This window comes from Sodiomyces alcalophilus (genome assembly GCF_042370955.1).
Source record: "Sodiomyces alcalophilus JCM 7366 unplaced genomic scaffold ACRALscaffold_1, whole genome shotgun sequence".
Classification (NCBI taxonomy): domain Eukaryota; kingdom Fungi; phylum Ascomycota; class Sordariomycetes; order Glomerellales; family Plectosphaerellaceae; genus Sodiomyces; species Sodiomyces alcalophilus.
Window position 1 is genome coordinate 3,488,878 of NW_027263532.1, and position 26,635 is coordinate 3,515,512.

Consider the following 26,635-nt stretch of genomic DNA (forward strand, 5'->3'; position numbering starts at 1 on the left):
CCGTCTCTATTCTCATTTTTGTTGTATTGCCGATGGTGGTGGCCAATCTGAGTGCCTAGTCCTTCAACCTCGTGATTCAAGATGCTGCGCAACGCCGCAACCAACGCGGCTCGAAGGGCTGTGACCGAGCTCAGCCAGTGTCCCAAACCCGGCGAGAAGCTCCATGGCTTCACTCTCCTACGGTCCAAGCATGTTCCTGAGTTGAAGCTCACGGCGCTTCACCTTCAGCATGATAAAACTGGCGCGGATTATCTGCATATTGCGCGGGATGATAGCAACAATGTGTTCTCCATCGGCTTCAAGACAAACCCTCCGGATGATACAGGCGTGCCCCATATCTTGGAGCACACCACGCTCTGCGGCAGCCAGAAGTGAGTTGATATCGATGCATTTTTCAACGAGTCACGAACCCGCTGCTTACCAGGAGAAACACAGATATCCCATTCGCGACCCGTTCTTCAAGATGCTTCCGCGAACCCTGTCCAACTTCATGAACGCGTTCACTGCCTCCGACCACACGTTCTACCCTTTTGCTACTACCAACTCGCAAGACTTCAAGAACCTCATGTCGGTATATATGGACGCCACTTTACACCCGCTACTCAATCGGACGGATTTCACTCAAGAAGGCTGGAGGATAGGGCCCGAAAATCCCCAAGCTCTCCAGTCTAGCGAGGCCACGCCCGACGACAGCAAGCTTGTCTTCAAGGGTGTTGTCTACAACGAGATGAAGGGCCAGATGTCCGATGCAGGCTATCTGTTCTATATTCGGTTTCAAGACGAGATTTTCCCTGACATCAACAACTCTGGCGGCGACCCACAGAAAATCACCGACTTGACGTACGAACAGCTCCGGGAGTATCACGCCCAGCACTATCATCCCAGCAACGCCAAAATCTTCACATACGGCGATATGTCCCTTGAGGACCACTTGAAGGAGGTGAACGCACGGCTAGATGCGTTCGATAGGATACCCGACTCCCACATCAACCACCTGCCCATTGACTTGAGCAGTGGACCTCGCGAGCACGTCATCTCCGGGCCCCTGGATCCCCTGGTAGCGCCCGACCGCCAATTCAAGACGTCCGTGTCATGGACCATGGGGGATACTTCTAATGTTCTCGAGTCGTTTTCCCTGGCACTGCTGTCCACCTTGCTGATGGATGGTTACGGATCCCCTCTCTACCGGGGTTTAGTCGAGTCGGGACTCGGGACCGACTTCAGCCCCAATGCCGGTTACGACAGCTCTGGCAAAATGGGCATTTTCTCCGTTGGCCTGACCGGCGTTCAAGAAGCCGATGTGCCGCGTCTGAAGTCTGAAGTACACCGTATACTCAAAGACGTCCGCCAGACTGGGTTCGACAGGACCAAGATAGATGGCTCTCTCCACCAGCTCGAGCTGGCCCTCAAGCATAAGACTGCCAATTTCGGAATGTCTCTCTTGCACAGGCTAAAGTCCAAGTGGTTCTCTGGTGTCGATCCCTTCGATTCTCTGGCCTGGAACGAGACGATTTCGGCCTTCGAGGCTAAGCTCGCCGAGGGTGACTATCTCGAAGGACTCATTGATAGGTACTTGCTGAACGACAACACGTTGACGTTTACCATGGCACCTTCTGCGACATACGGTGAGGACCTGGTACGGGAGGAGCAGGCCAGACTCGCGGCCAAAATTCAAGAAGCGTCGGAGAAGGCCGGCGGTGAAGCCGAAGCTCGCAAGCGATTCGAAGAACGCGAGCTTGCGCTGTTGGCGGAGCAGGGAAAGTCTAACACGGAGGACCTGTCCTGCCTGCCTACAGTCCATGTTCAGGATATCCCTAGGGTGAAGGCACCTGTCCAGGTGCGCCACGACACGACCAGTGGAGTCAAGATCCAGTGGCACGAAGCTCCCACCAACGGCTTGACTTACTTCCGCGCTGTCAATACCTTGGAGAACCTGCCCGACGATCTGCGGGAACTTATCCCACTGTTTACAGACAGTATCATGCGCCTGGGTACCAAAGACATGAGCATGGAGCAGCTCGAGGACATGATCAAACTCAAGACCGGAGGCATGTCTGTTGGGTATCACTCTACGCCATCGCCCGTTGACTTCCGCGTAGCCACAGAGGGCATTATCTTCGCGGGAATGGCGCTGGACCGAAACGTCCCAGCCATGTTCGATCTTTTGCGCAAATTGATCCAAGAGACGGACTTTGACAGTCCTGAGGCAGGGCAGAGGATCCGTCAGCTCCTCCAGGCGTCCGCTGACGGGGTTGTCAACGACATTGCCTCGTCCGGCCACCAATTTGCTCGCGGTTTCGCCGAGGCTGGGCTGACCCGCAACGCCTGGCTCCGACAGCAGATTGGCGGTCTGTCACAGGTGAAGCTGGTGACATCTCTGGCCAACAGGCCCGAGTCCGACGGGTTGGTGGACGTGATTGAGAAGCTGAAGAAGATCCAGCAACTCGCGCTCGCAGGCGGAAATATCCGAACGGCCCTGACATGCGGGACGGAAAGCGTAGAGCAGAACGCTTCCGCACTGGCAAAGTTCATGTCATCTACTCCCACCCAGGCAGCATCCCTGCCTGCGGCCCAACCGGCAAGCTTTGCTAAGGATATCAAATCCTTCTTCCCACTGCCGTACCAGGTGTATTATGGCTCCCTCGCTCTGCCCACCACGTCGTACACGTCCCAGGAAGGTGCCCCTCTCCAAATCCTGGCCAAGCTCCTGACGCACAAGCATCTCCACCATGAGATTCGGGAGAAGGGCGGTGCTTATGGCGGCGGAGCCTACTCGCGCCCCTTGGACGGTCTGTTCGGCTTCTACTCGTACCGCGATCCTAACCCGCAGAACACCTTGTCCATCATGCGCAACGCCGGGCAGTGGGCTGTGGACAAGCAATGGACAGACCGCGATATTGAAGAGGCCAAGATTTCGGTCTTCCAAGGCGTCGATGCGCCACGCTCGGTGAACGAGGAAGGGATGGGACTCTTCCTGTCCGGCATCACGGAAGAGATGAAGCAGAAGCGTCGTGAGCAGTTGCTCGACGTCTCCAAAGACCAGGTCCGCGAAGTCGCACAACAGTACATCGTGGACGCCCTCAAGAAGGGCGATGAGCGTGTGGCGTTTTTGGGAGAGAAGAGGCCTTGGGTTGACGGGACCTGGGCCGTTCATGAGATGAACATCAAGAACGCGGATTAGATGCGCAGACAGCAGTCGACTATGTCACCAACGGCGGCGGCGAAGTATCACAAGCGGGACACGCCTGCGGAATTCGTTACGGTCACTCTCGAATCGGGGGAGCATCAGCAAATGCTCCTACCTCCCTGCTGCCTCCTTGTACTTTTACACATGTACTAACATATTGTACGATATATACCCCCTTCTCCCGATTTCGCGTTCCTATTTTTTGAAGTTGTCCCATGCCCACTTCAGCGTTCAGATACGATACGTCTCTCTGCCTTTACTTCTCCATGGCTGAGAGACCACCACACAACGCGAGAACAAACCACATCGGACGCTTGGGGGCTCCCTCACCCAGCCTGCCTGGCTGGGTGAAGTGGCGCAACCGGCGGGCTCGCTCCTTCAGAGCCGACTTCCTCAGCTTTGGAACGTTGGACTATAGAGCAGAGTACATACATAGATGCACCTTTTAACTGTTGCGGTTGCATGATCCTCATTGTACGTCTTAGATAGCGTTGTCCAGCACGATGGGTATCTCGTTTGAATGAGTGGTGACGAGAGGAGGGCAAGCAGGCTGGAATTGTAAGGAAGGCTGGGCTGGGCTCGGCTGCGGTGGGGACGTTAGGGTAAAGGCCACCAATGGAAGTACCCACCTACGTCACCACGCGGGCCGTCTTTGGCAGAACCAAAAAAAAAAAAAAAAAAAAAAAAAAAAAAAAAAAAAAAAACTACAGGATCCTTTCTGCCAACTTTCGTCCGACCTACTTTCGTTCAACCTATAACGTCGGAGCCCTTGAAACACATCTCGAGCCCTATTATGATGGCATGCAAAGTGACAAACATTTTGGCCTGGCAATGTATACCGTGTGATCAGTAGACGTATTGGAGTGTGCTGCTTTGGTATCGAGGCCAGAACCATCGCTCGGAAAAAAAAAAAAAAAAAAACGAGCGAGGGAGCCACCCACATCGTATTCGCTCCACTACCAACTGCCTTCCTGTCCTTCCTACAACATCTCACAATCAGGCTAAAAAGCGGATTATGACCTCCGAATCAACAGCGTGAGGGAATTTCTACGACACCTGCCATTGTCATGCTGCTGGTGAAGAGGGCCCCGTCCGGACTTTGAAGTACTCTGTCACTGCAACTGCAGCCCATATGCATCGTGATACTACATGACTGGAACTTTACAGTACGTACTTCGTATGCAGCTCATTGGTCACCAGTTGCACATGGCGCACTCTTTTCTTTCACCGGCGAAGCGAAAAAAATAGGGGGGAAAGGAAAGAATGGAGAAGGGAAAGATAAGGTGCCGAGAATAAGCCGACGGCGGGGGGAGGGAAACTTTTCTGGTGTGTAGGTGCCGCACACCGAAAGAAGTTACGGTCTGATGCCGCAAGTGGGCCAGAACGGGTTTGTTTGATGCGTTATGTCGATAGCGTCGTCGAACGGTGGGTTGTTGAGATGAAATGTGGGATCGCGGTGCGTTTAGGCAGGAGGAAGGAGCAAGCCTATCATAGCTAAAGGCTGAATTGAGCCCCGAGGGCGTTTCACCGCATCTCGATATGGTGCTGGCAAAGAAGATGGAGGAGGATGAAAGACGCGTTGCTCGCGTGCAAGTTGAGGCCCCCCATCTCCATTGGGGAAACGCCTCCTAGGCATGTACTCGTACATGCTAAGAGCGACTTACCGATTGGCTAAGAGCTATCTATTTGGAAGAACCGAAGCGTCGAGAACCATTTTCGTTGCTCTTTGTATCAAGTACAATCTCCGTACACACAATTAGCACCTTTTGGCAGGTCGAGATACTCACCATGACCTGGTTGATGGAGCTTTGGGACGCTGAGAAATGCCAATCTCACAAAAGTAATTGGCTTGAGAAGGTGGGGCATCGAAAAAAAGTTGGAACTAACTCGCCAAGTACCTGCAGAGTACAGTATCGCGTGGGCCGGATGACGGTGCTGGTACGAAACAATAGGTATCTGCAGCACCTACGGGTCAAAATTTTGTGTGTGGTTGATTTTCAGGAACACCAGCCCCACTATTCCTAGACCTAATAAAAAGGCTCCATGCTCCTCCCCCGCCACAAAGCTTTATGACACTCACAGCTCCGACTTCACCTCGTCACCTTTTTTTCCCCCTCTTCTCAACATTGCTCTCACGAAACGGCGTTTGCCATACGGAACCCCCAACCTCTAGAGGTCGCTACGACATTTCATCCGGACGCAATCTCATAAACCAGTTCGAGCGTCGAAACTGGACTAAACAGACGGGTAAGTACGGTCGGTCATCACATTCTTCGAGACATGCCCTCGTCGCCACTCGAAAATTGCTTGCGTGACACTCTGGTCACTTCACGGCGAGAAATACAATTTGAGGGAGGGAAATAGGGTGCGGGACGAACAACAGGTGTGAATGGCCCATGGTCGCGCAATGTCCAACTGGCTGGCCGCCCCTGGACATCCGCTGTCGACTCATCTGGAGTGACACCTCGGTTCCCGCACCAACTTGTCGCCTCTTCACACCAATGTCCAGAAAATTCCCTTTCATCTCGGATAAGGAAGCTGGCTAACAAACGGTCAACATGACAGATCTTCAAGCCAGCGAAGATTCCCTCCTGAACCATTTCCGACTTGGCCTTTGGTCGTCTCAAAGGCCCCCCCGACAAAACGGCTTTCGTGGCCGAGATCTTCGTTAGTGATCAAGATTTCAGCCTCCGAAACTGCTTCCACATCGTCAACGACATTCCTCCACCTGCTGCTGAGGTCGTCTAAGTACACGCTCGACTCCTTGTTCGGCGGTTTGCACTACCAGACGCCTCCCATCGTTTCGGACCCCCACCAGCTGCCGCATAGGACGGGTTCTGAGTCTCTTCCTCTCGCTGAGGGAGAGTCGAGGAGGCCTCGTCAAGTCACTGAGGGACCAGTTTGCTACCGTTTCCGACCCCCGTAACACGTGCCCTAAACACCCGAGCTTTTTGACAACTATCCTCTCTCGTCTAACGTGAGAGTACCGACATATCCAAGCACCGGAAACGCGTACAACTCCCGTCGCAACTCATACCGCACTTCTGCCCACTTGCCCAACCCGGCTTTTCACCTCCATTCGACTACCTAGGATATGGTAATGGCAACTGTCGCCATCGAGCATATCGCCCCGGCTACCATCAATTTTGATCGTAGTTACCATCACGTCCTCAAGACGAGTCATTATGGCGACCATAAAACCTTCAATCATGGCGTGATCAGCCCCAAGCAGATGATCGGCGATGCTCTCCGCCGCCGCGTTGAGAGCATCGATCCCGAGTTGTGCAGCCCGGGCGAAGAAGATACCTTCTTCGTCGCTGACCTTGGCGAGGTCTACCGACAGCACATGCGCTGGAAACTCAACCTTCCCCGCGTTAAGCCGTTCTATGGTGAGTTCCCGGTCCATTCCGCTGCTCGCGATATTCCGTCGACGAGAGGAGGCGCGACTTTGGAATCAGAAACTAACTCGCTGCCCAGCCGTCAAGTGCAACCCCGATCCCAAGGTCCTTGAGCTCCTGGCGGCTCTCGGCACTGGCTTCGACTGTGCTTCCAAGTGGGAGGTCGAGCAGATTATCAAGATGGGCTTGGCCCCTGAGCGCATCATCTACGCCCAGCCCTGCAAGACCAACTCGTACGTGCGCTACGCCAAGGCCCAGGGCGTCAAGCAGATGACGTTCGACAACGCCGACGAACTCTACAAGATTGCCAAACTCTTCCCCGAGGCCGAGCTCTACCTACGCATCATGACCGACGACGAATCGAGCCTCTGCCGCCTGAGCATGAAGTTCGGCGCCGCCAAGGAGCACACGAGTGGCCTCCTCTCTGTCGCCAAGGATCTTGGTCTGAACGTCGTCGGCGTCAGCTTCCACGTCGGCTCCGGTGCCTCCGACCCGATGGCATTCTACAAGGCTGTCTATGATGCCTACGAGGTGTTTGAGCAGGGCCGTGCCTACGGTTTCAACATGAAGGTGCTCGACATTGGCGGCGGGTTTTGCGGCGATACCTTTGAGGACATGGCGGCCGTTCTTCGCGAGGCCCTGGACGAGTACTTCCCGCCCAACAGGAACGTCAGCATCATCGCCGAGCCCGGCCGCTACTACGTCTCCTCGGCCTTCACGATTGCCTGCAACGTCATTGCCCGTCGTACCGTCGAAGACCCTACGGCCGTGAACAACAAGAGCTACATGGTCTACATCAACGACGGCCTCTACGGCAACTTTTCAAGCATCATGTTCGACCACCAGCATCCCGTTGCCAAGATCTTGCGCGCTGGCAAGAGCATCTTCCACGACCTCCCATCGGCCAACGCGTGCCCCGAGGGCCAGGGGATCCGCTACTCGGTGTGGGGACCCACTTGTGACGGCATTGACCGCATCACGGAGAGTATCTCGTTCGAGCATGAGCTCGATGTCGGCGACTGGCTGTACTTTGAGGATATGGGCGCTTACACCAAGTGCTCTGCCACCAAGTTCAACGGCTTCTCCGACGAACATGACGTTATCTACATCTGCAGCGACCCTGGGGCCAAGGCTCTTCTCGGCCTCTAGGTCTGCCAGCTTTCTTTTCGTGGGAGAGGCTCTTTGTTCTTACGTTTTCGTTTCTGTTTCCCTTCGTTGCAACGGATAGAAGCTGGAAGAGTGTATGAACGGAAAAGTTGGAAAATGGATCATGGGCAAAATAATTCCATGTTTGTCAGGTCACTAGTTATTTAGACACGGAGTGGCAATAGTCTGTCTTTCTTGTTAAGTCTTTTTTGTCTGGTTCCTCCTACGGAGACGACACGCTTGCGAGAGCCGACAATGAGCCCGAAGTGATGTGATGGTAATATGTTCCCTTACAATAGGCATTTTTCCCTTCCTCTTTTGTGTTCCTGAGAAGTAAGAAACGAACCAAGTCGGTTCCGGAGAAAAGGCCCAATCATTTTATAAACACGAGATGCCAATCGATCAGGCGGAATATTCCTATCGCTAGCCTTTGCACGACGGCCGCTGTATTAATTACCGACTGGGAAGTATGACTGGTCTATCTATGCATGCGATGCAGTTTTAATCACCTACGTGTTCCGATCACGTCCTTCCATCTCCTTTCGTCTTGTGTCGGAATAATAAGCCCCCGCCTCTCGACGTATCGCGAGGAGCTGCCATCCAAACGATGGAGTTCCGACTGTCCAGGAATGGGCTCTCTTTTCTTTCCATCCACATGACCGCTCTAACACACCAACGCTACCTCCCAACCGTTTCCGCTCGTCATACCGTCGGCTTGCCATATCTCTCGTCAAACCATACCGTCCCTAACGGACCATTAAGCGCTAACGGTGCAGTTGCTTTCCGTTGTATGCAGATACTTATTTTGCCATGATCATTCCCGTTTTAACCCTAGCGTCGACTGGGACTCCGATCTCTCCGAGAAACGAGACTCTGTGCCGTGGCCTTGTCATAGCCGATTACCCTCGTCAAGTAGGCCATCCTATGCATAGTTAGTACACGATGATCAAACAACCTTGCGAAACCGGTCTAGCTGGTGGGGGAAAAAAAAGGGTGCAAAACGTACTTCTCCTCCAAGGCCTCCTTCTCCCGAACCTCCTCAAACCTAGCCTGGCAGTCCATCCACGTCTTGGCGCGAGATTTGGGGTCGATCCGCTTCACCGTAAACTTGAACCGACCCGTGACAGGTCGATGGTCCGAGACGCGGACCTCGTGCCGGCTATAATCGAGCTGCTTGATCCTGCCGCCGCCGCGGTAGAGCAGCCGGTCGCACCACGCCGGGGAGCGGCGCTTCTCGCTCGTGTCGAACGTGTCGGTCCCTACGTCGTACTTGTACGTCGGCGCAAAAGTGATGGGCATCTCGTCGAAAGCCCGCAGCCGGAAGCCGGGGTTGCGGCGCCGCGCGACAAGTAGCTGGTCGCGTTCCAGGAGCTTGGCGAGGTTGTTCTGCTTCACGGCTATGACGACGGTATCCCGGGACATGGTGTCGACTCGGTAATTCAGGTCGCCATGGAGCAGGCAGAGCTCGTGGTCGAGGATCATGGAGCCGTCTCCGCCGCCCACATAGCTGTTGATGCGCGTCTCGGGGTCCCGCTCGACGGTGAAGGGCTGGGCATCCAGAATCGCAGCAACGTCGTTGTGGCGGCTATTCGCCTGGGATTGTCCCGCGGCAAGATGACAGTTGATGAAACACATGGATGTGTCGTCGACTAGGAATCGCACGATAATGGCGCCCTTGTTGCCGTGGAGTCCGCCCATGCCGCGCTTGACCTCCGACGAGCTCAATTGCCGGATTCGATCGCGTATCGAGGCCTTGACAAAGATGCACGTGAACAGACCGACAAGCGTAGATGTATGAAGCAGATGGTACAGGTCCTCGCGCGGCATATAGTCGTCAAGGCTCTTGAGGAGAAAATCGCGCCAGTTGCGATATTGATGGCTCATGCGCTCCTGGTCTGAACCTTCCTTCTTCTTGGATTTGAGGAAGCGTTCTGGTCCCATGTCTTAGCAGTTTGTCCCTAGGGGCTCCCCCTCATAGTTGCGAAGGATTTACTTACTAGCTGTCGCGGTCTTGTCTTCCAAGTCAACGAGTTCTTGGAAGCTAAACACTATGATGTCTGGTGAGCCGCTGTACTGCAGAAGATTGGGAATAAAGGCGGAGTCTTCGTCCGAGTATCGGAGGCTGTGCGGTGTTGACGCCCCGGCATTCCAGGTCATCGCCATGACATTCAAATCCTCGAAATGACAGAAGCTGGGTTCATGGGCCTTCATGTGGGCCTCATACCAGTCGTCTTGCAGCAGCCCATCCCACAACCGGAGCATGTTGTCGGCCCCAAGGGAGACGACCTGTAGCCGGTTGAGTCTGTACACGCTCGAAGGGTCCGTCGCAATCTTGACCACGGGGTTTTCGTGAGCTTGCCACTCCTTCTTGATTAACCAGGGCGTGGGTTCGATGTCGTATACGCAGACCTTGCCGTTGTTGAAGCCTGCCCATAAATAATTGCCCACACCGGTCAGCGTATTGATTTTGAAGCTAGTGATGTTGTGGACGGCGACGCAAGAGTAGTCCCTGGTGCTGTATACGCTGATCTTCCCATCACTGTGGCCGAAGAAGGCTTTTCCTGGCTGCGACCGGAGGAGAGTCCCAGAAGAGACGTCTCCTGCGTTATCCTGCATGAGCGGCCGTACGAGAACCTGAAACTGCGTCTCGCCGGCCATGGTTGGCGCAAAGACGCGAATCTCCTTGCCTGTCGCATGCCACAGCTCGCTTCCTATCACCATGGAGAACGTATGATTTTTGGGGACTCGGTAGATTTGATGCGGGTTCCTGTCCAGGTTTGGCGTGTGTTCGTCATCGGGTCCCCAGACGGCTATGGTGCCGTATTCATCCAGTGTCCAGAGCTCGTTGTAATGCCGATAAATCTTGACGACTTCGTGGCGGGCGTGGACATTGCCCTTCTTGGCCACCACACTTTGTGTGGCAACATCAACTTCCATAATCTCACCAGCATTATTCCCAATCCACAAGCGTTTGCCTTCCTCGTCGACGTTGGCGCCTGGTTTGAATGCCAGTGCCGTGGCCCTGACACCTTCTCCGTGGGAAAGACTCATCAACATCTCTCCATCGCGGACGTTCCATAGTCGGGTGAGAAGGCCCGTGGTACACACCAAGTCGCCGCACACGTCGAACAGACGTGTATCGTATTTAGTCGCCAACTCGTGGGCCCCTTGCTTGATGTATGGTGGTCTACGGTTTATGTTCGAAGGATCTGGGTATCCAGAGATTGTTACCTCAGGTTTCGAGCTCGGTGGCTGGGAGGTGGTGGTAGGCGTCGAGAGAGTAGGTATGGAATGATGCACCGACGGTCGAACTTCCTGGGCGGCGCTCCGATCTGATGTCCGTTCCACCACGGTGTTCGAGCGTCCCGGTATCGGACCCGGGGGAGGGAGAATCTGCGAGGTGGGCGTGGACACTACCCGTTTCGGCGCAGAGGGAACCTCGCGGGTTAAGACCGGTACTGTGGCGAGGCGTGGCGGCCGGGGCGGCGGTTTCATGGCGTAGCTCTGAGTCTCCTGAACGGCAGTGGGCTCGGGCACAGTTTGCGGTCGCGAAGGTAGCGCAGGCGGCGCCTCTTCGCCAGTTAACTGGGACACTGTAATTCGATCTCTGGCAGCGTCGGCCACCCCATTCTCGCGATGTTTCCTCGGCAGCAGGGAGTGATGCAAAGGCGGCGGTTTGAACCCAATGTCTGCTACCTTTGGGCGTGGCACGTCTGGCTGCACAACATACGACTTGGGCCTCGCAGGTAGCGGGGGTATTTCGCCGTTTGTGCTTCCCGGGCTAGTGGGCGGGCTGCCGAAGGGCGATGTTCCCTCTCGAGACGGTTTCCTGGGGTCGGGTACTGCGCGCACGTGATCAACGTGGGGTGGGACATGCGACTGCGGGGGAACCAAGGGCTTTGGTTTTGCGCCCCGGCTAACCGGCGGCGGAGGTGGTTGCCTGGATTCTCTTTCCCTTCGCAGCTCTGCGGATCTTCGGGGGGGAGGAGGCGATGGAGCTTTGGTCGGATTGGAATTGGAGTTGGAGGTGGGATTTGGCTTGTGTGCCGGCCTAGGTTCGCGGACAGTCCTTGAAGGGCTCGGCGACCTGAGGGGCCGTGGAGGGACCACGGGAGATGCAGGTGCTGATACGACGGAATCGGGGTTTAAGAAGGTAGCAGATTCATTCTGAGACGGTCTCATGCCCAGGGCTTTCGGTGGAGACAAGGGCGGTTGGACCATGACCGAAGGGGGCGGCCTAACGGGCTTGGGGCTCAAGGGAGGCGGAGGGGCCCCGGCACGGCCGGGTAAGCGAGAAGCCAGCTCCTGCTGTGGTAGAGGATGGTGTGTTGCGGGGGTGAGAAGACGGTCAACCCGTGGTTTGGGGGGTGGTGGTCGCATTCCATGAGGGGTTTCTTGGGGTGTCCGTACATCTCGAGGCTGATCTGGTTTCGGGGAAGGAGACAACGCCCGTGGGGGCGTTGGGCCTGAGCTCGGCTCGGAAGAGGTATTCATGTGCATGTTCTCGAACTTGGCTCGGAGGGAGGAGACGGGTCTCTGCAAGTGAAGTGGTAAGTAAAACGAGAGGGGATCGGTCGAAATGGGGAATTAACAACTCACGATGGACGAGCCATCTAGCCCGTTCATGTCAGGGGACGCCATGACGAAGACGCAACGGAGTCGATCAAGCCGGTAAGCCAACAAGAACCTAAAGAGTGGAGGAAAGTCTCAGAACCAGAATGACCATAATCCTAGCTTCGCAGAAGCCCGCTCTCCTATCATGAGGGGAATGGAAATAAGCCGGCGTGACGGGGTTCCTATCGTCCCCTGTGGAGGCTGTCTCGCTGGTAAAGCTCCGAGGCAGCAGGCGATGATGAAGAAACGGCAAAAGACGCGGCAAGGAAATGGGTGCAGCGCGCAGAGGCCCTGGGATGACGCAGAGCGATGGTTCGAGCTAGAGTTGGGCCTGAACTGGGAACGAGAGACGGCGTGGGGAAGAGTTTCTGTCGTAGTCTTGATGCAGGTCTCGGCATAATGAAGTGACGCTTCCACTCGATCTGAGGCTGGCTGACGCTTTGTTGTGCTAATTCTTCGGGGGATCAGAGGACAAGCATCGGGTGCAAAGCCTGCGATGACGGGGTGCTGGTGCTGTCGTCGGGACAGAAGTAGGTAATGGAATGGCCACTGCTGGCTTGGCACTTGAAATCAGTTGAATCCAGGGAGCGACAGTATCCCGTAGCGCATTGTCGGTGTCCCTTGCCAGCTTCGTGGAGATAATGTGGTCGATATGTTTTGGGGCGACAAACTCCCAATACAGGCCTGGATATGAGGAAGGGAGAAGCTCCGGACTGTTTCATGTCCATCCAAGTTTAATGGACTCCCAGGTTTCGTCCCTAGGTACGAAGTACGTCTTATCGATACCGCGTCATTCCTCAGGGAGGTACTCGATACTTTTCAACATCATCACACGACCAGGAAATCCACGTACAGAGTACCAGACACTTGGTAAGATGCCAAACTTAATCTACCTTTTCTATCTCACTTGCTCGTACTTAGTACGAATAAGCATCGCACCGTCCCTCTTATTCTCCTCATCCGATGTTCCAATAACTAATTTATACCTAGGTAGGTAGCCTGAGATTTGTTGGTGTCTTTCTAGTGTCGAGGTAGGTACAGTACATGGTACACAATCTGCTCTGCCGGCTTGGCAGCGAGCGGGGCACAGTTCTAGGCCGTTCAGATTGCTAACAGCCAACACTGGGCTTCTGCCTACCTACGCGGGAGGGAGCGTTTATAGGTCAGAGCCCGATGACTGGTCAGACTGTCGACAGGCTTAGAACTTCATGTTGACAGCTGTACCTCTGACCTGATCTGGTCAGAGCAAAATCTTTTGTTCAAGCTCTGACCTATAACCACCCCCTCCCGCGTAGGTACTTAGACTCGGCCGGTCATTGAAATGATACTGGTACACTACCACGCATTCACCACTTCTTAGGCTCGAAGTGCAACGGAGGCCACACGTACTCGTCGACATCCTCATACGTATCAACCTCTGTAATGTGATCCTCATCTTCGTCATCTTCGCAATATGCAAACAGTGAATCATCGTCATCTAGGCCGAGGTGGTCAATATATTTGTGTCGAATTTCCTTCCACGTCTTTCCGGGTATATCACGGCGAATGTCGCTGCCAATGAATGGCGAGTCTTTCTTTTCTTCGTAATCGACACCTGATCCTCTCTTGACGACGACCATGAGTTCCTTGGTTATCTCGCCGTCCGCCATCAGTTCCGCATCCTCTGTCAAGCCAAAGGCTTCTCGTGCCCCTCTGTCTTGGGGCGCCTTCTGTTCGAATCGCGTACGCCTGCTCGAGTTCAGAACGGAACCTGGGTGATCAGACACGGTTGACCGGTAGATGGTGACTGAAGGTTTTGATGGAGCGCCGTCCCTGTCCTCCAAGACGTTCTGCCAGTGTGCTGGTTGAGGCTTACGCCAGTATCTGTGTGTCTCGACTTCGTCGCCAAAAAAGTCGGGCAGATCAGGTTTTGCAAACCCCAGGACATCCGAGCGGTGGCTGATGTACCGGAGTTCCCTCCACCCACAGCTCTCTCGTATGAGGCCGTCGAGAGTATCATAGCTAACGTCCATCATGCGGGTGCCAAGAACTGTGAGTATATCGAGGCGAAGGCCTGGAAGGAGTCTGAGCGTGGAAGCCAGACGATAGTAGACATCATCATCTTCGAAACTGAGCATAAGAGGATCGCCCAATACGCGTACGTGCCGGATTGTAGTGAGAGTCGGAGTAGGCAACGCCGTCAATTTGTCAAGCATCGTCTCAGGATCCTCAAAACTGAAAAGGACTTGGCTGATCCAGGTGTTCCCAATCTCCATTTTCGCCCGGCGACAAGTTTTGAGAAGGGCGAGAGCGTTTGGAGCGGGCCTGATCCGGACACAATCTATTCGACCGAGTGCTCTGTCGCCGTAAGCGAGCCTCGTAGAAAAGAAGACGTGTGAGTATATCTTATTGCGAAGTTCTTGGGGGAGGACCTGAAAGAACATGCTCTCTCCCTGTGGCTCGGCTACGAAGCCTGGCTGGCCTGCGGTTTTTGGCTTGGGCCTTGACTTCTTCTTCTTCCGTGATTTTGTCATGGCGACCAAGGTCTTCGTTTCGTCGAACTAATGGGCGAAGTAAAAGGAACGAGTTCTGATATTTGTAAACAGCAATTCGATCGGTAAAGCTGTTTTGATTGATCTAGGTTGCTTTAGAGGGCCTGACTACAGTCGTGATTACTTAGGCTCCTTACCTCTCTCTAAGACATATCACCTGACCTGCCTATCAAGTTGGAGTCGACGAAGAACCTTGGGATTGAAGAGGCCGTACACTATATGACGTCCAATACATGTACTGAGGGCTCTCGGGAGTAAGGCGACCGCCGCTTGTGCGTCGGCGATCGTGTTCCTGTACTTCGTAGGTACACGACGACGTAGTGTACGTCGCGTTCGTCGATAGTGGCGTGTGTTCCAATGCACGGACCAGCCACCCTTCCGGCGGATCGGATCATGTCATCTCATATGTACCTAGGTAAGCCGTCCGTCTTTTTCCCTTTTTTAGACCTTCACATCATCCCACTCACAATTGCTAGGAAATATCCTTCTCAATTTCCGCTCATAACCCAAGCTAGCTGTCCAAAATGAACACGGTAAGTCTTCGGGGTTCCGCGTCTCTGCTGTCTCTGCCCAGGCCGTCGACAGACTAACCAAATCAACGCATAGGTCAAGTCGTTCTGGTAAGCGCGCGCCGACGCCTCCAATTTCCAACACCCACCAAGCTGCCCAGTCTTCTAACCTTACCTTCTCCGCTTCTCCAGGGTCGGAATGACCTCCCTCTGCGTCGGTACGTTGTTCACGATACCTCCGAAAACAGTCACATAAGGCTGACGTGCCAATTCGAAACCCCCTCATTAGCCGGCGGTGGCGCATACTACTTTGCGAAAAAGGGCATCGACGCGGATCGCAGGGCCAAGCTCGAGGAACGTCGCCGGAAACAAGAGAGGATTAACAAGATGCAGGAAGCAGAGGGGTTTTTGGGGCCAGCGAGGACTGACCTGGCTGGCTCTCCAAGTCAAGAGTCGGGAGCCGATCCAGCGCCCACACGCCATGCCCCGACGACCGAGGGCCAAAGGGTGGCCGAAAAGAGCAAATACGAGAGCAGCAGGCCATTTGTAAGTCCCAAGGGAGACCGCTTCTCCTGAGCTTGGGCCTACACCGGCCCCGGAAAAGGTGGTAGTTGTAGTGTGGTGATCCTGCACCATGACTGTCAACGAGGCCACCCTGGAGGAATGCGAGCGTCGGAACCCACCGGGACAGGCTTCCCGTCCTTCTGCTTCGTACCGGCCGCCAGTACACATGCTCTTGTACCAATTGTAGCAATACTTGTCGCCTGAGGGGTGGGTGGAGTAACGACCGACACTTTTTTACCACTCTAATCTGTCTATCCACTACCTACCATTAGCCTTGGGAAAGGAGCCGTCTGGGGATTTCTACGTCAGTCCGAGGAAAGACGAGGTGTTTCTGTGAAGGCGTATGCCGCCTCGGAACCTCTCGTATAACGTGTGGGTGATGTCAAAACGAATGGGAAAATACTCTGCTCCATACAGAACCATGCACCATCTTTCAGCAATTGTGCCACTAATATATCACATGATATGAAGTGGGAGACACGAAATGAATCAATGAACTTTCTGTATATCTAAACGAGAATCATCTAGCACGCAGACCACTTGTCAACAGCATTACTGAACCATGACCCTGAAGGCTACCCACCACTTTGGACCATATGAAACTTCCAGGGCATGGGCAGTGAAAGTCAACACATGCTGTCGCCGGGGAATCGGGGTAACATTCGTCCACATATATGATGTTTTCGTCACTCTGGTGGTATCCTGTAGGCTGTTGGAGGCCGTTGATTCTGTACGGTACCTAGGTACTCATGACGTTGCTTACATAATAGTCCTCATCAATCAGCCTGCAGTTCGGATGCCGCAAAAACTGTCCTTCCGGTTCCAAGCTCAACCTTGCATTGAGCTTCTCGTCGCTAATAATTCTTGCTTTCGTCACGAGCGTCTGGGTAGCACGACAAGCGCAGTTCAAAGTCGCCCGATCCTTCCCCTTTTTCAACCTACCCACCACAGCCCCGGAAGAATAATGGCATCCTTATCGGCATCATCTCTTGCATCGGCACTTCCGAAACCCAAATACACAGGCGAAGATGAGGAGCCGCCTTCGCGTGGCCTCCAGCGCGGCCCGCGCGTCGTCGGTGTCGGACAAATCGACGAAAGCCAAATCGTGTTAAGAAGGTCAGGACCTCCACCGTACCAGCAGAGAACCGGATGGCGACCGAGGGCGCAAGAAGACTTTGGCGATGGAGGCGCTTTTCCCGAGATTCCCGTCGCCCAATACCCCCTGGACATGGGCAAGAAGAAAGCCACTACCAGCAACGCCTTGACCGTCCAAGTCGACGCCGAGGGCAAAGTTGCCTACGATGCCATAGCCCGACAGGGCCACAGCGCTGATCGAATTATCCACACCTCCTTCAAGGACTTGATCCCACTACGACAGCGCGCCGACGCGGGCGAGATCGATCTCAGTCGACCGAGTGCAGAGGAGGTGGCCAAGGCCACAGAAAAGACCAAGAATGCCCTGGCCGCCCTCGTCAGCAGCGCCGTCTCGGCACAAAAACCGAAGAATGTCAACGTTGGCCCACGAAGAGAGGCGACTTTTGTTCGTTACACCCCAGCCAACCAGATGGGCGACAACTCCAAAAAGCAGGATCGTATCATGAAAATCATCGAGCGACAAAGAGATCCAATGGAACCTCCCAAGTTCAAACACAAGAAGATTCCCCGGGGTCCGCCGAGTCCACCCCCACCCGTCATGCACTCCCCTCCTCGGAAACTTACCGCCGAAGACCAAGAGATGTGGAGGATCCCGCCACCCGTCTCCAACTGGAAGAACCCCAAGGGCTTTACTGTGCCGTTGGACAAGCGGCTTGCCGCTGACGGGAGAGGGTTGCAGGATGTGACTATCAACGACAAATTTGCTCAGTTCTCCGAAGCGCTCTACGTCGCCGATCGGCACGCTCGCGAGGAAGTCCGGCAACGTGCACAGATGCAGCAGAGGCTGGCCGAAAAAGAAAAGGCGCAGAAGGAGGAGAATCTGCGCGTGCTGGCGCAAAAGGCGAGAGAAGAACGGTCCCGCGGAAACCGTCGACGCTCTGGCTCCGGCTCCCGGTCGCGGTCTCGTTCTCGTTCCTACAGTGGCTCCGACTCGGAGGGTTCTGCCAGCGACGACTCGGAAGTCCGCGAACGAGAGGAGGCTCGACGGGAGAGGATGCGGGAAGAAGAGCGGAAACTGCGACAGTCGCGCATGGGTACCGAGAGGCGGATCCAAGTCATGGCCAGGGAACAAAACCGGGATATCTCGGAGAAGATCGCCCTCGGGCTGGCGAAACCGACCCAATCCAAGGAAGCCATGTACGACTCCAGGTTATTCAACCAGACGAGCGGCTTTGATAGCGGGTTCAACGAGGACAACCCGTACGACAAGCCGCTCTTTGCGGCGCAAGATGCCATCAGCAGCATATATCGACCCCGGGCGAACGTGGACGACGAGGAGGACGAGGCGGCTGGGGATAAGGAGATGCAAAAGATCCAGAAGACAAGCCGATTCGGAGAGGTTCTGGGTAGGGGGACGTTCAAGGGGGCGGAGGATGCCGAGGTCAGTTTTTTTTCCCGCGACATGTTCGCTATGTTCGCTCTTACTAACATGTCTTTTTTTAACAGGCACGAGAGGGGCCCGTCCAATTCGAAAAGGATGCAGGAGACCCATTTAACGTAGATAAGTTTCTCTCCGAAGTCGAGCAGAGTACCGCGGCCAAGAGAGGCTATGGCCTGCAGGAAGAGGAGTCACGAAAGTCGAAGAAGACGAAGCTGGACGAGGATGAAGATTAATAGACCAACAGTCATTCCGAGGAACAATATCGCGGCCATTGATTAAGCTTGGGGCGAGGGGGGATGCCTTGGCTAGTCTATGCCATCCTAGTCTGACCGACAGCCTCAGTAATAGCTCTTCTGAATACATGGATCTGCCTGTAGGAAGGCCAAGCAAGTAACAAATGACAATCTAATCACCCACTACGACGCTAGTCATGAAGATCTCCTGGGGCATTTACGTTGTATAGGAGTAGGCTTTTCCAGGATTTCATGTGATGGCTAAATACTGCGCGATCGGATCTCCAATTATCGCCTCCTAGTCCAACTGATATCAAGGGGCGCCCTATCCCTGGATGGCTAGGTAGGACGTCAAACTAGACAACGAGATACCATCCTTTGAATAGACCTGTATCCGTCCTGCATGTGAGCGACTCTAGGTGACTAGCCGACAATGTTTGATACCCTGATCCTCAGGACTGGCAGGTTTGTCACCCAGCTCCGAACCGACAATCACTTAAAAGTCCAGACCAAGGCCTGGGATCATGAATGCAGGTTGTCTTCGAAGTACGGTCAAGCAATCAAGTCGCCGAACACCCGGTCGACCTCAATCTCATGATACTAACAAGATGTTATTCTGCACATCCAACCCTCGGCCATGTTTTACAAAATATATAACATCCTACCGGGTGCTCTCAACCCGAAGGCTATGGTATAAGCGGGGTGGTTTTTCTATCCTGTATCGTTTGCCCGGCAACCCAGCCCAGCAACGAGTCTATCCCCATCCCAGAAACAAGGGGAGAAAAAAATAACGCCGTGCCATGCGCAAATGCCTGTCCAGCCTCGGGTGGACAACCCAAGAAAAGTCGTATGCTGTACAAAACCGCCTCATCGCACCATTCCGACAAGTCGTTTCGTCGAGTGGCCACGAGGCGGTGTTTCTCGGCTGCTAGCCCTTTTTTACCCTCCTACCATCCTCCCCATCGTAGGGACTCTAGTCATCCCCCGGACTCCTCATGTAAGCGTCGATCGCAGCACTGAAAGCCGCAAAGGCAACGCAGCCTCCTGCCGCGGCCTGCGGGCCGGCATTCCTCGCGAGAATGCCGCCGGTAAGGCACCCGGCGGCAGCACCGTTGTACAGGTCGTTCTTGGCCCTGATGCCCTCGATGCCGCACTCGATGCCCGAGAAGAGGGCGCCCACTTTCGCAAAGTTGCGCGCCATGCTCCACGATCGCGATCCCATGTCTTTGAAGCCGATTTTCAGTTGCTGCCGCAGCGGGAGAGAGCTGACTGGCGTTGCTGTCCCGCCGGGAACCGCTGTGTGGAAGGGGGTGTCGTAAGACATCTGTTTCGCGTTTGTCTCTTGTCAGTAAAGGAAAGACGAAAAAGGGAAAAGTAAAGAGACTGGTTGAGGATGTGAACATACCGAAGCCATGAACATGCCAAACACGCCACCCATGCCGAATCCCATACCCCCGGCCATTATACTTTTCGCGAAGCAGTTGTCCATCCCTTGTCGAATCTGTCCAGGTTTCAATTTGTGTCAGCTTGATCTCTTGTCTCCCCTCGCGAGCGTCGACACATGGCGCAGACATAAGACAGAATCCGGCTGCTGATTGCGACCAGGCAGCTAGCTCATGGGTTGGAGGGGGCGGCGGGCAGACATACAAGCTTCTCATAGTGCTCCGGACCTGGCGAGGCGCCACCTCCCGCGGGGAAATTCATTGTGGTGCTTGAAGTGCTAGAGATGTTGGTCTTTGCGAAAAGATAAAAATGGAGCGCGTGGCACGGGCGAAGGAAAGGTTTAATTCGTGCGAATACGGTGCGATGGAGGTTGTCGCAAGTCTTCCAGAAGCCCATAACGACTTGAGTAATTCTGCCATCTTTGACCGCCCTAAAATTTTGACCCACTCAATTCTGCAGGTGTACATCGCCACACCGATGTGACCCACGGAGTATACCTACGTATTCGGTACATCTGTACCGTATTCGCAAAAGGCACGGCACGGCCTAATGAATGTCTGCCGTTGATGCTCTGTATGAACCCCGAAGCCGTCTTAATCAGCCTTCAAACGGCTCCACGGATACCGCGGTAAAACCATGCCGGTGAAGTTTGTGTCGTAACCTCAGTGTTATGTTCAATGCTTCTGTCTAAACCCCCGAGTGCCGCTGACCGTCTGCTGTCTGTCAACGGCGCATGCTCCTGATGATATTCGTTCATTCTGTCCTGGGCGACAACAGGGTTGCCTAACTCACGTTTCCTATGGAAAGAATGATATGATTCCTCCTGATATAAAATATGAAGCTCCGCTACTGCAATGGCGGCCCCTCTTTGGGTTCTTCTCATGCGCCTTCTATACATGCCTACCTCATACATGCGTTACACTTGCTCCTCTGAGAGCTATCATCTAGCGCAAAAACAAGTCCCCAGCACCGTTGCGCATAGTGCGAGTGCGGTCTACATGATCCAGCCCCAGAGCGTCATCGGAAGTTGCCATGTTCCACACAACATCATCTGTTGACTCAAGTGTCAGCGCCATTCCAGGACCGCGGCATAAGGAGAAGGGAGGGGGCGGGAAATAATAATGAACAGGGACCTGATCCTACCATCGTTCAGGTATTGGGCCTTGGAGAACTGTGATCTCCTGACCACCGCGATTTTGATCTTCTCAAAGCTCTTCCCCTTGAGACCTGTCCGTTTCTCGAGTCGCTTCTTCGTATCTGAGAATTTCTCGCCCTGCTTAAACGTTAGCATGGCCAGCATCTCATCCAAGGGGACTGACTGGTGTTCCAGTGCCCAACACTGCGCCCATTCGCCTGACATACCTCTATCAGCAAAAACTTGAACGGGATGCCATGGCTACGTGAAGGCTCGTTCTGGAAATGGAACACCGGGATGAAATGGTTCTCGTCGGCCGTCAGTTCTTCTTCGGGTACCCTTTCCGCCAAGAGAGCGCTGTATTCGTTCAGGCTGATGACCGGATACTCGCGCGTCAGTTCACGGTAGAACTTGTTTTGGCTGGCTTCGTAGACGCGAATGCGACCACCCTCGGCCTCGTCGGGAATCTCGGCTTTCTTGACGAGTGCTTGGATGAGGTCATCAGTGGTGCCGTTCTTGGGGACAAGAACATCATAAGACTCCTAGGGGACCGTATTAGCTATACAAGCATCAAAGTCAGCACCGCTATCCAGGCCTACCTCTTTCGTGATGCCTTCGCTGAGCCAGCTGATCTTAACGCTCTTCTTCGTGTCCAGCTCAGCAAGGCTCATGTCCAAGACCTCAAAATAAAAAGCATCGGATCGCTGGCTACTACTGAGGTGGCTGAAGCCAGTCGGATTCAAAATCGACTGCAAAGTTTGATTCTGCCCGCGCTTAACGGGGGCTCTGGGGTTACCAGTTGAGGCGTTCACGGTCCAGAACCGGAGATGGGTCGGTTGCCATTCGATACATTCAGCCACCCGCTCCGCCAGGGCATCGTAGGTGACCTTCGAGTTGAGGACAAGCTCGAAAGGAGGATACTTCTCATTGTCCGTCCGCGTCGGGTGTGGGTGGAGCTTGACCGTCTTCTTGTTATGGAGAAAGTCGTAATAGTCTCGCGCGTCCTCGTACCGGTCGGTCTTCTTCGTCCTATCGGGTTTATCTGTTAGCGAATATCTTGCGCCTATCGACTGTGCTACCCACAGGTCCTCTGTCGAGTGTTTCTCGTTCAGGCCAAGACGCTTCTCAAGGTAATTCCTATCTCCCTTGCGATCAGGGTTGCGCTGGAAGCAAATAATGTCGCCATCCTGCAGTTCGGCCGCCTTCAATGTCTGCTTGGGTTTCAGAACCTCAATCATGTTCGGCTTGATTTCCTGTTGCGAGAAGAAGAAATGAGTTAGACGGTGGTCGGAACAAATATCAACTAGATCAAGCTCACCTCGAAAAGGAAAATCTTCTCCTCGGGCGGGAGCTTGTCGCCCCAACCCATTTTTGCCATGATCAAGGGCACAAGCTCTTCAACCTTCTTTTCTTTGCTGATGTAGACATGGCTGATACCGCGGAGGGCCTGGGCTTCGACGTCAAAATGCTTGAGAAACAGCAGAATCAGATCATTTTTCACCACGATGCCGCTGGGGTGTGCCTCGTGGGTAGGCCAGACGGCCTTACCGTCGGCAGTGGTCTCCTCTGCGACTTCGGCCCAGAGCCGAAGGGCCTGGTCCCTGTGCGCCGTCGCTCTCTGGAACGTCTCCTCCACCGTTGGGGTCAGGTCCATGATGGGCTGGTCCGGGCGAATGGTCTTGTTCTGCCGGTTGACCATGACCCAGCAGCGGACTTTGTGAGGTTCTTGGTTGAGGTCCTTGGCAATCATGGCCACCAGTTGCTCCATGGATAGATTGCGAAGAACTCGGTAGAATCGAGGGGCGGCTGGATCTTGGGTTTGGGGATCGGCGTCGAAAACGGTCAAATCGGTGCCTCCGTGATGCCTGAAGGTCTCCTCCGTGATGACCTTGACACCGATGTAGAGATGCTGTTCCTCTCGCTCTTTCCTCCGAGCTTCGCGCAATATTGTCTCCTCTTCGATCTTGTTTCTCAAGTGCCTCGGGATATCGTCTTGGGTGACGGGGCAAAGGATCTTGTCCAGGCGGGACTGCCGAATATACACCAACATGTATGCGCTGTTCTGACGCATGACGGGGGTCCTCTTTTGGAGCGGGGCTCTATTGACTGTTCTGCACTCGCCCCCAAAGTTCTCCTCCAGAACCTCCCGCATTGTCGCCTTGGTAACCTTGTCATCGTCGTAGCGATAGAACCAACCGTCTTTGTTCGGCTTGAGGAAGGCGTAGTAGTGACCAGCGTTCAGATCGCCGCTGTGGACTAGAACGCCGTGCAATTGGTATGTCCAGGATTCAGATTTGTCGGCATCCTCTACAAGGTACGGTGCGGCGTCAAAAACTTCGGGGAATTCGTAGCGATCGTTGATCTTCATCATCATGTCGCGCTGGATGTCGTACTCAAACCGCTTCAGCTGGAGGTGCAAAACGTCCGGGAAGCTGGTGAAGATAACGCCCTTGTTGGCGTCTTGCAGCTTGTATTCGTCGCCCGCGTAGTATTGGTTCTCCCCGTCCATCTTCTCAACCTCGATGTAATCCTCGAAACTTTCCAGGAGGTTCTTGTTGCCGCTAACGTTGAGTTGGATGTCCCAGAAGTCCTCGATGCGGCTGGATTCGTAGTCGACATTGACACAGGAGATGTACGTCTTGATCTTGCCGCTGAACATCTCAGGGAGGACCTTCTCAGCAGGGCTGCCCTTCATCTTCTCTTCCATCCGCTCCATTAGCTTTCTCGACAGCTCTTGCACGTCTTGTTGTTCGAAGATATGTCGCGTCTCCCAGCCGAAGGACTTTGTAAGTTCATTTGTTCCGACTGCAGTTTCGGACGTCTGCAGTTGGTAAAAGAGGCGCTGAAGGGTATAAGCACTGTTGCCTAGGCTATCGTCATGTTCGGTGGGGATTCCGTAAATAGCCTGCGGTGGAAAGTTGTCAGCGGTTAGGTCGGGATTAAGGGAGGCATCGTTCGCTGAGAGGTGAACGAAGAAGAAAGGAAAGAAGAGAAAGTAAGAAACGAAAGAAAAGAAACACCGGACCAGTACCGACCTTTCTGAAGGCGTTCGTGAAGTAGAGTGATTGCAAAAGAGAGTTGAGGTAGCATGTGGCTCCCTGGTTCTTCAGACCGACGTAGCCAGTCTCCTTCTTAGAGTCGTAGTTTGTGAAATTGTGCCACAAGACGCCCGTCTCGTCCTCTACAACCCGGACGTAGGCCGTGATGTTCGCCATGTCATTCTCGCAAAGGGGTCGACTGCCGCCTTCGAAGGGCACATTGAACATCTTGCGCAGTTCGTAAAATCGCGTGAAACCCCAATCGGCCTCCTCCTTAGTGAAGCGATGGTGCGCGACATGATGGATGTAGAGCCGGGGATCGTTCGGATTAGAGAGCACTAATGCAAACTGAACGCAGCTACTCCAGTTCTCTGGGATATCCGCAGGGTCTTCAAAGCCGTGTTCGAGGTAGATGGAGCATTGGTCGACGTTGTTTCCGTAAGGAAAGAGTAAAATGCGCCTAAGATGCTGAGTCAATATGATCCGTGGAGAGCGCTGGATGTCGACGGAGCATCGTACCATGGAAAGCCACCGGCTTGGAAGATGGGGCCGTGTTCTCGCTTGTTCAAGCTCCGCCACGATTGAATGGACCACGTATGAACGACATCGTCAAGGATCGCCGGCTCTTCGACGAGCGGAGGTAGAATGAGCTCTCGCATCGCATCATCTAACCATCTCTGGTGTCAGTCGCATTTCAAGGGGAAAGCGTGTAGGACAACCCGGAAGAGGCACATACGGTCCGTGGCAAGTGGTAGGTCTTGCAACTGGTCGGACTCGCTATCGAGATTGTCTGGATTGATGATGGCGATCGATTCCTTCTCGGAGCCGTTGGTAACGCCAACGTATTCATCTGTGTCCACCACCATCTCATTGGGAGACTGGACGTCGTGGTGGTTGAAGCTCTGGGTACAGGCGTGAACGGTCAGTTCAGAAGCCAAGAGAAGGAAGACTGCGACAGATAATGGACTTTCTATTGCGAAAAGGGAAAAGGTATTGACAAAGAAATGATACGTATGACATGATAGGTCCCGAGGTTTTCGACTGGGAGCTTACATACCATGGCTATCAAGGCTGTCCGGCCGGCAGGGCCGAATAACTCTGTAAAGTAGGAAAGCGGCCAGCGGCCGTGGAGAAAGGCGCCTGATGCGCGGGAGCCAGTGGGGAGAAAGTAGGAGGGTAAGAGAGCACGTCACAAGACAAAAGTCAGGGCGTGTGAATGGAGTTTCCTATGCCCAGTGAGCAGAATGGCAGAATAAATTTGGTCTTGGTATCATGAAGATTGTTGGCAGGATGGACAAGAAATATTGGTCCGGAAAACTTCCAAGGAGAGGGGGGCAAGATGAGGTCAACGTAAGGTTAAGTGGAGAGAGTAGGTATAGTACGTACCTCTTCGTGGAATCACAGGCTTGGGTCGGTGTGGAATACCTTAGGTACTTGGGTACTCAAAGCCAGGGTTTTGTTCTTTCTGATTTCCACGTAATACTTCGTACAACGTTAGCATAGTCTCAACTGGGCGGCGCAGGGTAGTTGTGACATCAGTAGTACCTACCGAAAGTGCCAGTTCACCTTCACAAGGATGACACTAAGAGGTAGTCAAGGTCTGACTGTCATGAACCGGTATGCAGGGATAGAGACGGAGCTGTCCAAATTGTTTGGGGGAGATTAGGAATACAAGCGACCTGTTCCAGTTAAAGTGTACGATAGAAGTGGCGGGCAAGGGGCGAGAAGGCCAAGTATTTCGGTGCTGAATACCCAGGCAGCAATTATTACTAGCGGTTTTCAGAGACCAGGAATTAGGTAAGAGAGGGTCCTAGTTATACGAATAAACGTTTGGCCTGTGAGTACTTCACACGGTAGGTACCTACTTCGTAACTGCTTCAGGACAGACACGTCTACGTAGTGATTCCAACAGAAGCAAACGGCATGGTATTCAGGGGAGCTTGCGACTTGTGTTGATATCGACTGTTAGTCCAGTCTGGGTATGTAAGTCTGTAGAACGAAGCATCACCAAATGGAAGTGCTATGATTCTTCAGTGTCTCACCGTAACCACCAACTCTCTTATGTCATATCATGTGAAAGCTGTGGTACCTACGAATAAGTACTTACCTCGTCATCCGCACCGTCCACCTACCTCAGGGCCCCTCCAATGACGTCCTTCCTCCGAAATTCTAGTCGAGAGCAGAACGATAGTTCTGAAAGAATTCTATTACTAAGATACCTCATTCTACCCAGAGACACAAACTAGATGGTTCATACATAAAAGCATAGGACGTCGTACGAGGTGAAATTGAAGCCGGGCA

The 26,635-nt window shown here is 53.9% G+C and overlaps 9 protein-coding genes across 9 annotated transcripts; 4 read left to right on the plus strand and 5 right to left on the minus strand.

Annotated features, from left to right (window-relative positions):
* The first annotated feature begins 20 nt into the window (after nucleotides 1-20).
* On the plus strand, nucleotides 21-3,850 carry ACRALDRAFT_1078805 (uncharacterized protein). Its single transcript, XM_071018815.1, has 2 exons — nucleotides 21-371; nucleotides 436-3,850. Exons 1-2 carry the CDS (start codon nucleotides 82-84, stop codon nucleotides 3,179-3,181), a joined length of 3,036 nt encoding a protein of 1,011 aa, XP_070879518.1. The 5' UTR covers nucleotides 21-81; the 3' UTR covers nucleotides 3,182-3,850.
* Nucleotides 3,669-5,711, minus strand: ACRALDRAFT_205560 (uncharacterized protein; the record flags this gene model as incomplete). The annotated part of the gene is made up of 18 exons (XM_071021748.1): nucleotides 3,669-3,765; nucleotides 3,801-3,837; nucleotides 3,914-3,927; nucleotides 3,966-3,975; nucleotides 4,005-4,143; nucleotides 4,182-4,207; nucleotides 4,244-4,308; nucleotides 4,342-4,372; nucleotides 4,416-4,505; nucleotides 4,533-4,681; nucleotides 4,716-4,815; nucleotides 4,899-4,929; nucleotides 4,975-4,993; nucleotides 5,024-5,152; nucleotides 5,268-5,318; nucleotides 5,387-5,422; nucleotides 5,456-5,482; nucleotides 5,515-5,711. 18 exons carry the CDS (start codon nucleotides 5,709-5,711, stop codon nucleotides 3,669-3,671), a joined length of 1,248 nt encoding a protein of 415 aa, XP_070879519.1.
* A 576-nt stretch (nucleotides 5,712-6,287) lies between these two features.
* On the plus strand, nucleotides 6,288-7,734 carry ACRALDRAFT_1053801 (uncharacterized protein; the record flags this gene model as incomplete). Its single annotated transcript, XM_071015793.1, has 2 exons — nucleotides 6,288-6,576; nucleotides 6,665-7,734. 2 exons carry the CDS (start codon nucleotides 6,288-6,290, stop codon nucleotides 7,732-7,734), a joined length of 1,359 nt encoding a protein of 452 aa, XP_070879520.1.
* A 390-nt stretch (nucleotides 7,735-8,124) lies between these two features.
* ACRALDRAFT_1059709 (uncharacterized protein) lies at nucleotides 8,125-13,022 on the minus strand. Its single transcript, XM_071016089.1, has 4 exons — nucleotides 12,331-13,022; nucleotides 9,729-12,267; nucleotides 8,738-9,662; nucleotides 8,125-8,653 (listed from the first exon to the last, which is right to left on the minus strand). Exons 1-4 carry the CDS (start codon nucleotides 12,370-12,372, stop codon nucleotides 8,563-8,565), a joined length of 3,597 nt encoding a protein of 1,198 aa, XP_070879521.1. The 5' UTR covers nucleotides 12,373-13,022; the 3' UTR covers nucleotides 8,125-8,562.
* A 481-nt stretch (nucleotides 13,023-13,503) lies between these two features.
* Nucleotides 13,504-14,963, minus strand: ACRALDRAFT_1059708 (uncharacterized protein). Its single transcript, XM_071016088.1, has one exon. It carries the CDS (start codon nucleotides 14,856-14,858, stop codon nucleotides 13,692-13,694), a length of 1,167 nt encoding a protein of 388 aa, XP_070879522.1. The 5' UTR covers nucleotides 14,859-14,963; the 3' UTR covers nucleotides 13,504-13,691.
* Nucleotides 14,964-15,419: 456 nt separating this feature from the next.
* ACRALDRAFT_2116910 (uncharacterized protein) lies at nucleotides 15,420-16,654 on the plus strand. The gene has a single exon (XM_071023757.1). It carries the CDS (start codon nucleotides 15,773-15,775, stop codon nucleotides 15,959-15,961), a length of 189 nt encoding a protein of 62 aa, XP_070879523.1. The 5' UTR covers nucleotides 15,420-15,772; the 3' UTR covers nucleotides 15,962-16,654.
* A 180-nt stretch (nucleotides 16,655-16,834) lies between these two features.
* ACRALDRAFT_1046330 (uncharacterized protein) lies at nucleotides 16,835-18,995 on the plus strand. Its single transcript, XM_071015445.1, has 2 exons — nucleotides 16,835-18,485; nucleotides 18,551-18,995. Exons 1-2 carry the CDS (start codon nucleotides 16,914-16,916, stop codon nucleotides 18,716-18,718), a joined length of 1,740 nt encoding a protein of 579 aa, XP_070879524.1. The 5' UTR covers nucleotides 16,835-16,913; the 3' UTR covers nucleotides 18,719-18,995.
* Nucleotides 18,996-19,271: 276 nt separating this feature from the next.
* ACRALDRAFT_1073671 (uncharacterized protein) lies at nucleotides 19,272-20,526 on the minus strand. The gene is made up of 3 exons (XM_071018131.1): nucleotides 20,366-20,526; nucleotides 20,124-20,219; nucleotides 19,272-20,042 (listed from the first exon to the last, which is right to left on the minus strand). The coding sequence occupies exons 1-3, from the start codon at nucleotides 20,420-20,422 to the stop codon at nucleotides 19,692-19,694; spliced, it is 504 nt and encodes a 167-aa protein (XP_070879525.1). The 5' UTR covers nucleotides 20,423-20,526; the 3' UTR covers nucleotides 19,272-19,691.
* A 263-nt stretch (nucleotides 20,527-20,789) lies between these two features.
* On the minus strand, nucleotides 20,790-26,033 carry ACRALDRAFT_1059705 (uncharacterized protein). The gene is made up of 11 exons (XM_071016087.1): nucleotides 25,884-26,033; nucleotides 25,392-25,816; nucleotides 25,071-25,236; nucleotides 24,854-25,001; nucleotides 24,332-24,794; nucleotides 22,615-24,201; nucleotides 22,380-22,549; nucleotides 21,896-22,325; nucleotides 21,524-21,838; nucleotides 21,305-21,434; nucleotides 20,790-21,212 (listed from the first exon to the last, which is right to left on the minus strand). The coding sequence occupies exons 2-11, from the start codon at nucleotides 25,392-25,394 to the stop codon at nucleotides 21,106-21,108; spliced, it is 3,519 nt and encodes a 1,172-aa protein (XP_070879526.1). The 5' UTR covers nucleotides 25,395-25,816; nucleotides 25,884-26,033; the 3' UTR covers nucleotides 20,790-21,105.
* Between the last annotated feature and the right edge of the window lie 602 nt (nucleotides 26,034-26,635).

Coding starts and splice junctions, on each gene's coding strand:
- ACRALDRAFT_1078805 (XM_071018815.1), top strand. CDS start 82: ATGCTGCGCAACGCCGCAACCAACGCGGCTCGAAGGGCTGTGACCGAG. Junction 372..435: donor ACGCTCTGCGGCAGCCAGAA/GTGAGTTGATAT, acceptor GGAGAAACACAG/ATATCCCATTCGCGACCCGT.
- ACRALDRAFT_1059709 (XM_071016089.1), bottom strand. CDS start 12,372: ATGGCGTCCCCTGACATGAACGGGCTAGATGGCTCGTCCATC. Junction 12,268..12,330: donor GGCTAGATGGCTCGTCCATC/GTGAGTTGTTAA, acceptor CTTCACTTGCAG/AGACCCGTCTCCTCCCTCCG. Junction 8,654..8,737: donor AAGGAGGCCTTGGAGGAGAA/GTACGTTTTGCA, acceptor AACTATGCATAG/GATGGCCTACTTGACGAGGG.
- ACRALDRAFT_1059708 (XM_071016088.1), bottom strand. CDS start 14,858: ATGACAAAATCACGGAAGAAGAAGAAGTCAAGGCCCAAGCCAAAAACC.
- ACRALDRAFT_2116910 (XM_071023757.1), top strand. CDS start 15,773: ATGCAGGAAGCAGAGGGGTTTTTGGGGCCAGCGAGGACTGACCTGGCT.
- ACRALDRAFT_1046330 (XM_071015445.1), top strand. CDS start 16,914: ATGGCATCCTTATCGGCATCATCTCTTGCATCGGCACTTCCGAAACCC. Junction 18,486..18,550: donor AGGGGGCGGAGGATGCCGAG/GTCAGTTTTTTT, acceptor TTTTTTTAACAG/GCACGAGAGGGGCCCGTCCA.
- ACRALDRAFT_1073671 (XM_071018131.1), bottom strand. CDS start 20,422: ATGAATTTCCCCGCGGGAGGTGGCGCCTCGCCAGGTCCGGAGCACTAT. Junction 20,220..20,365: donor CGGAGCACTATGAGAAGCTT/GTATGTCTGCCC, acceptor AAACCTGGACAG/ATTCGACAAGGGATGGACAA. Junction 20,043..20,123: donor TTGGCATGTTCATGGCTTCG/GTATGTTCACAT, acceptor AACGCGAAACAG/ATGTCTTACGACACCCCCTT.
- ACRALDRAFT_1059705 (XM_071016087.1), bottom strand. Junction 25,002..25,070: donor CCTACCACTTGCCACGGACC/GTATGTGCCTCT, acceptor AGAGATGGTTAG/ATGATGCGATGCGAGAGCTC. Junction 24,202..24,331: donor TCACGAACGCCTTCAGAAAG/GTCGGTACTGGT, acceptor TTTCCACCGCAG/GCTATTTACGGAATCCCCAC.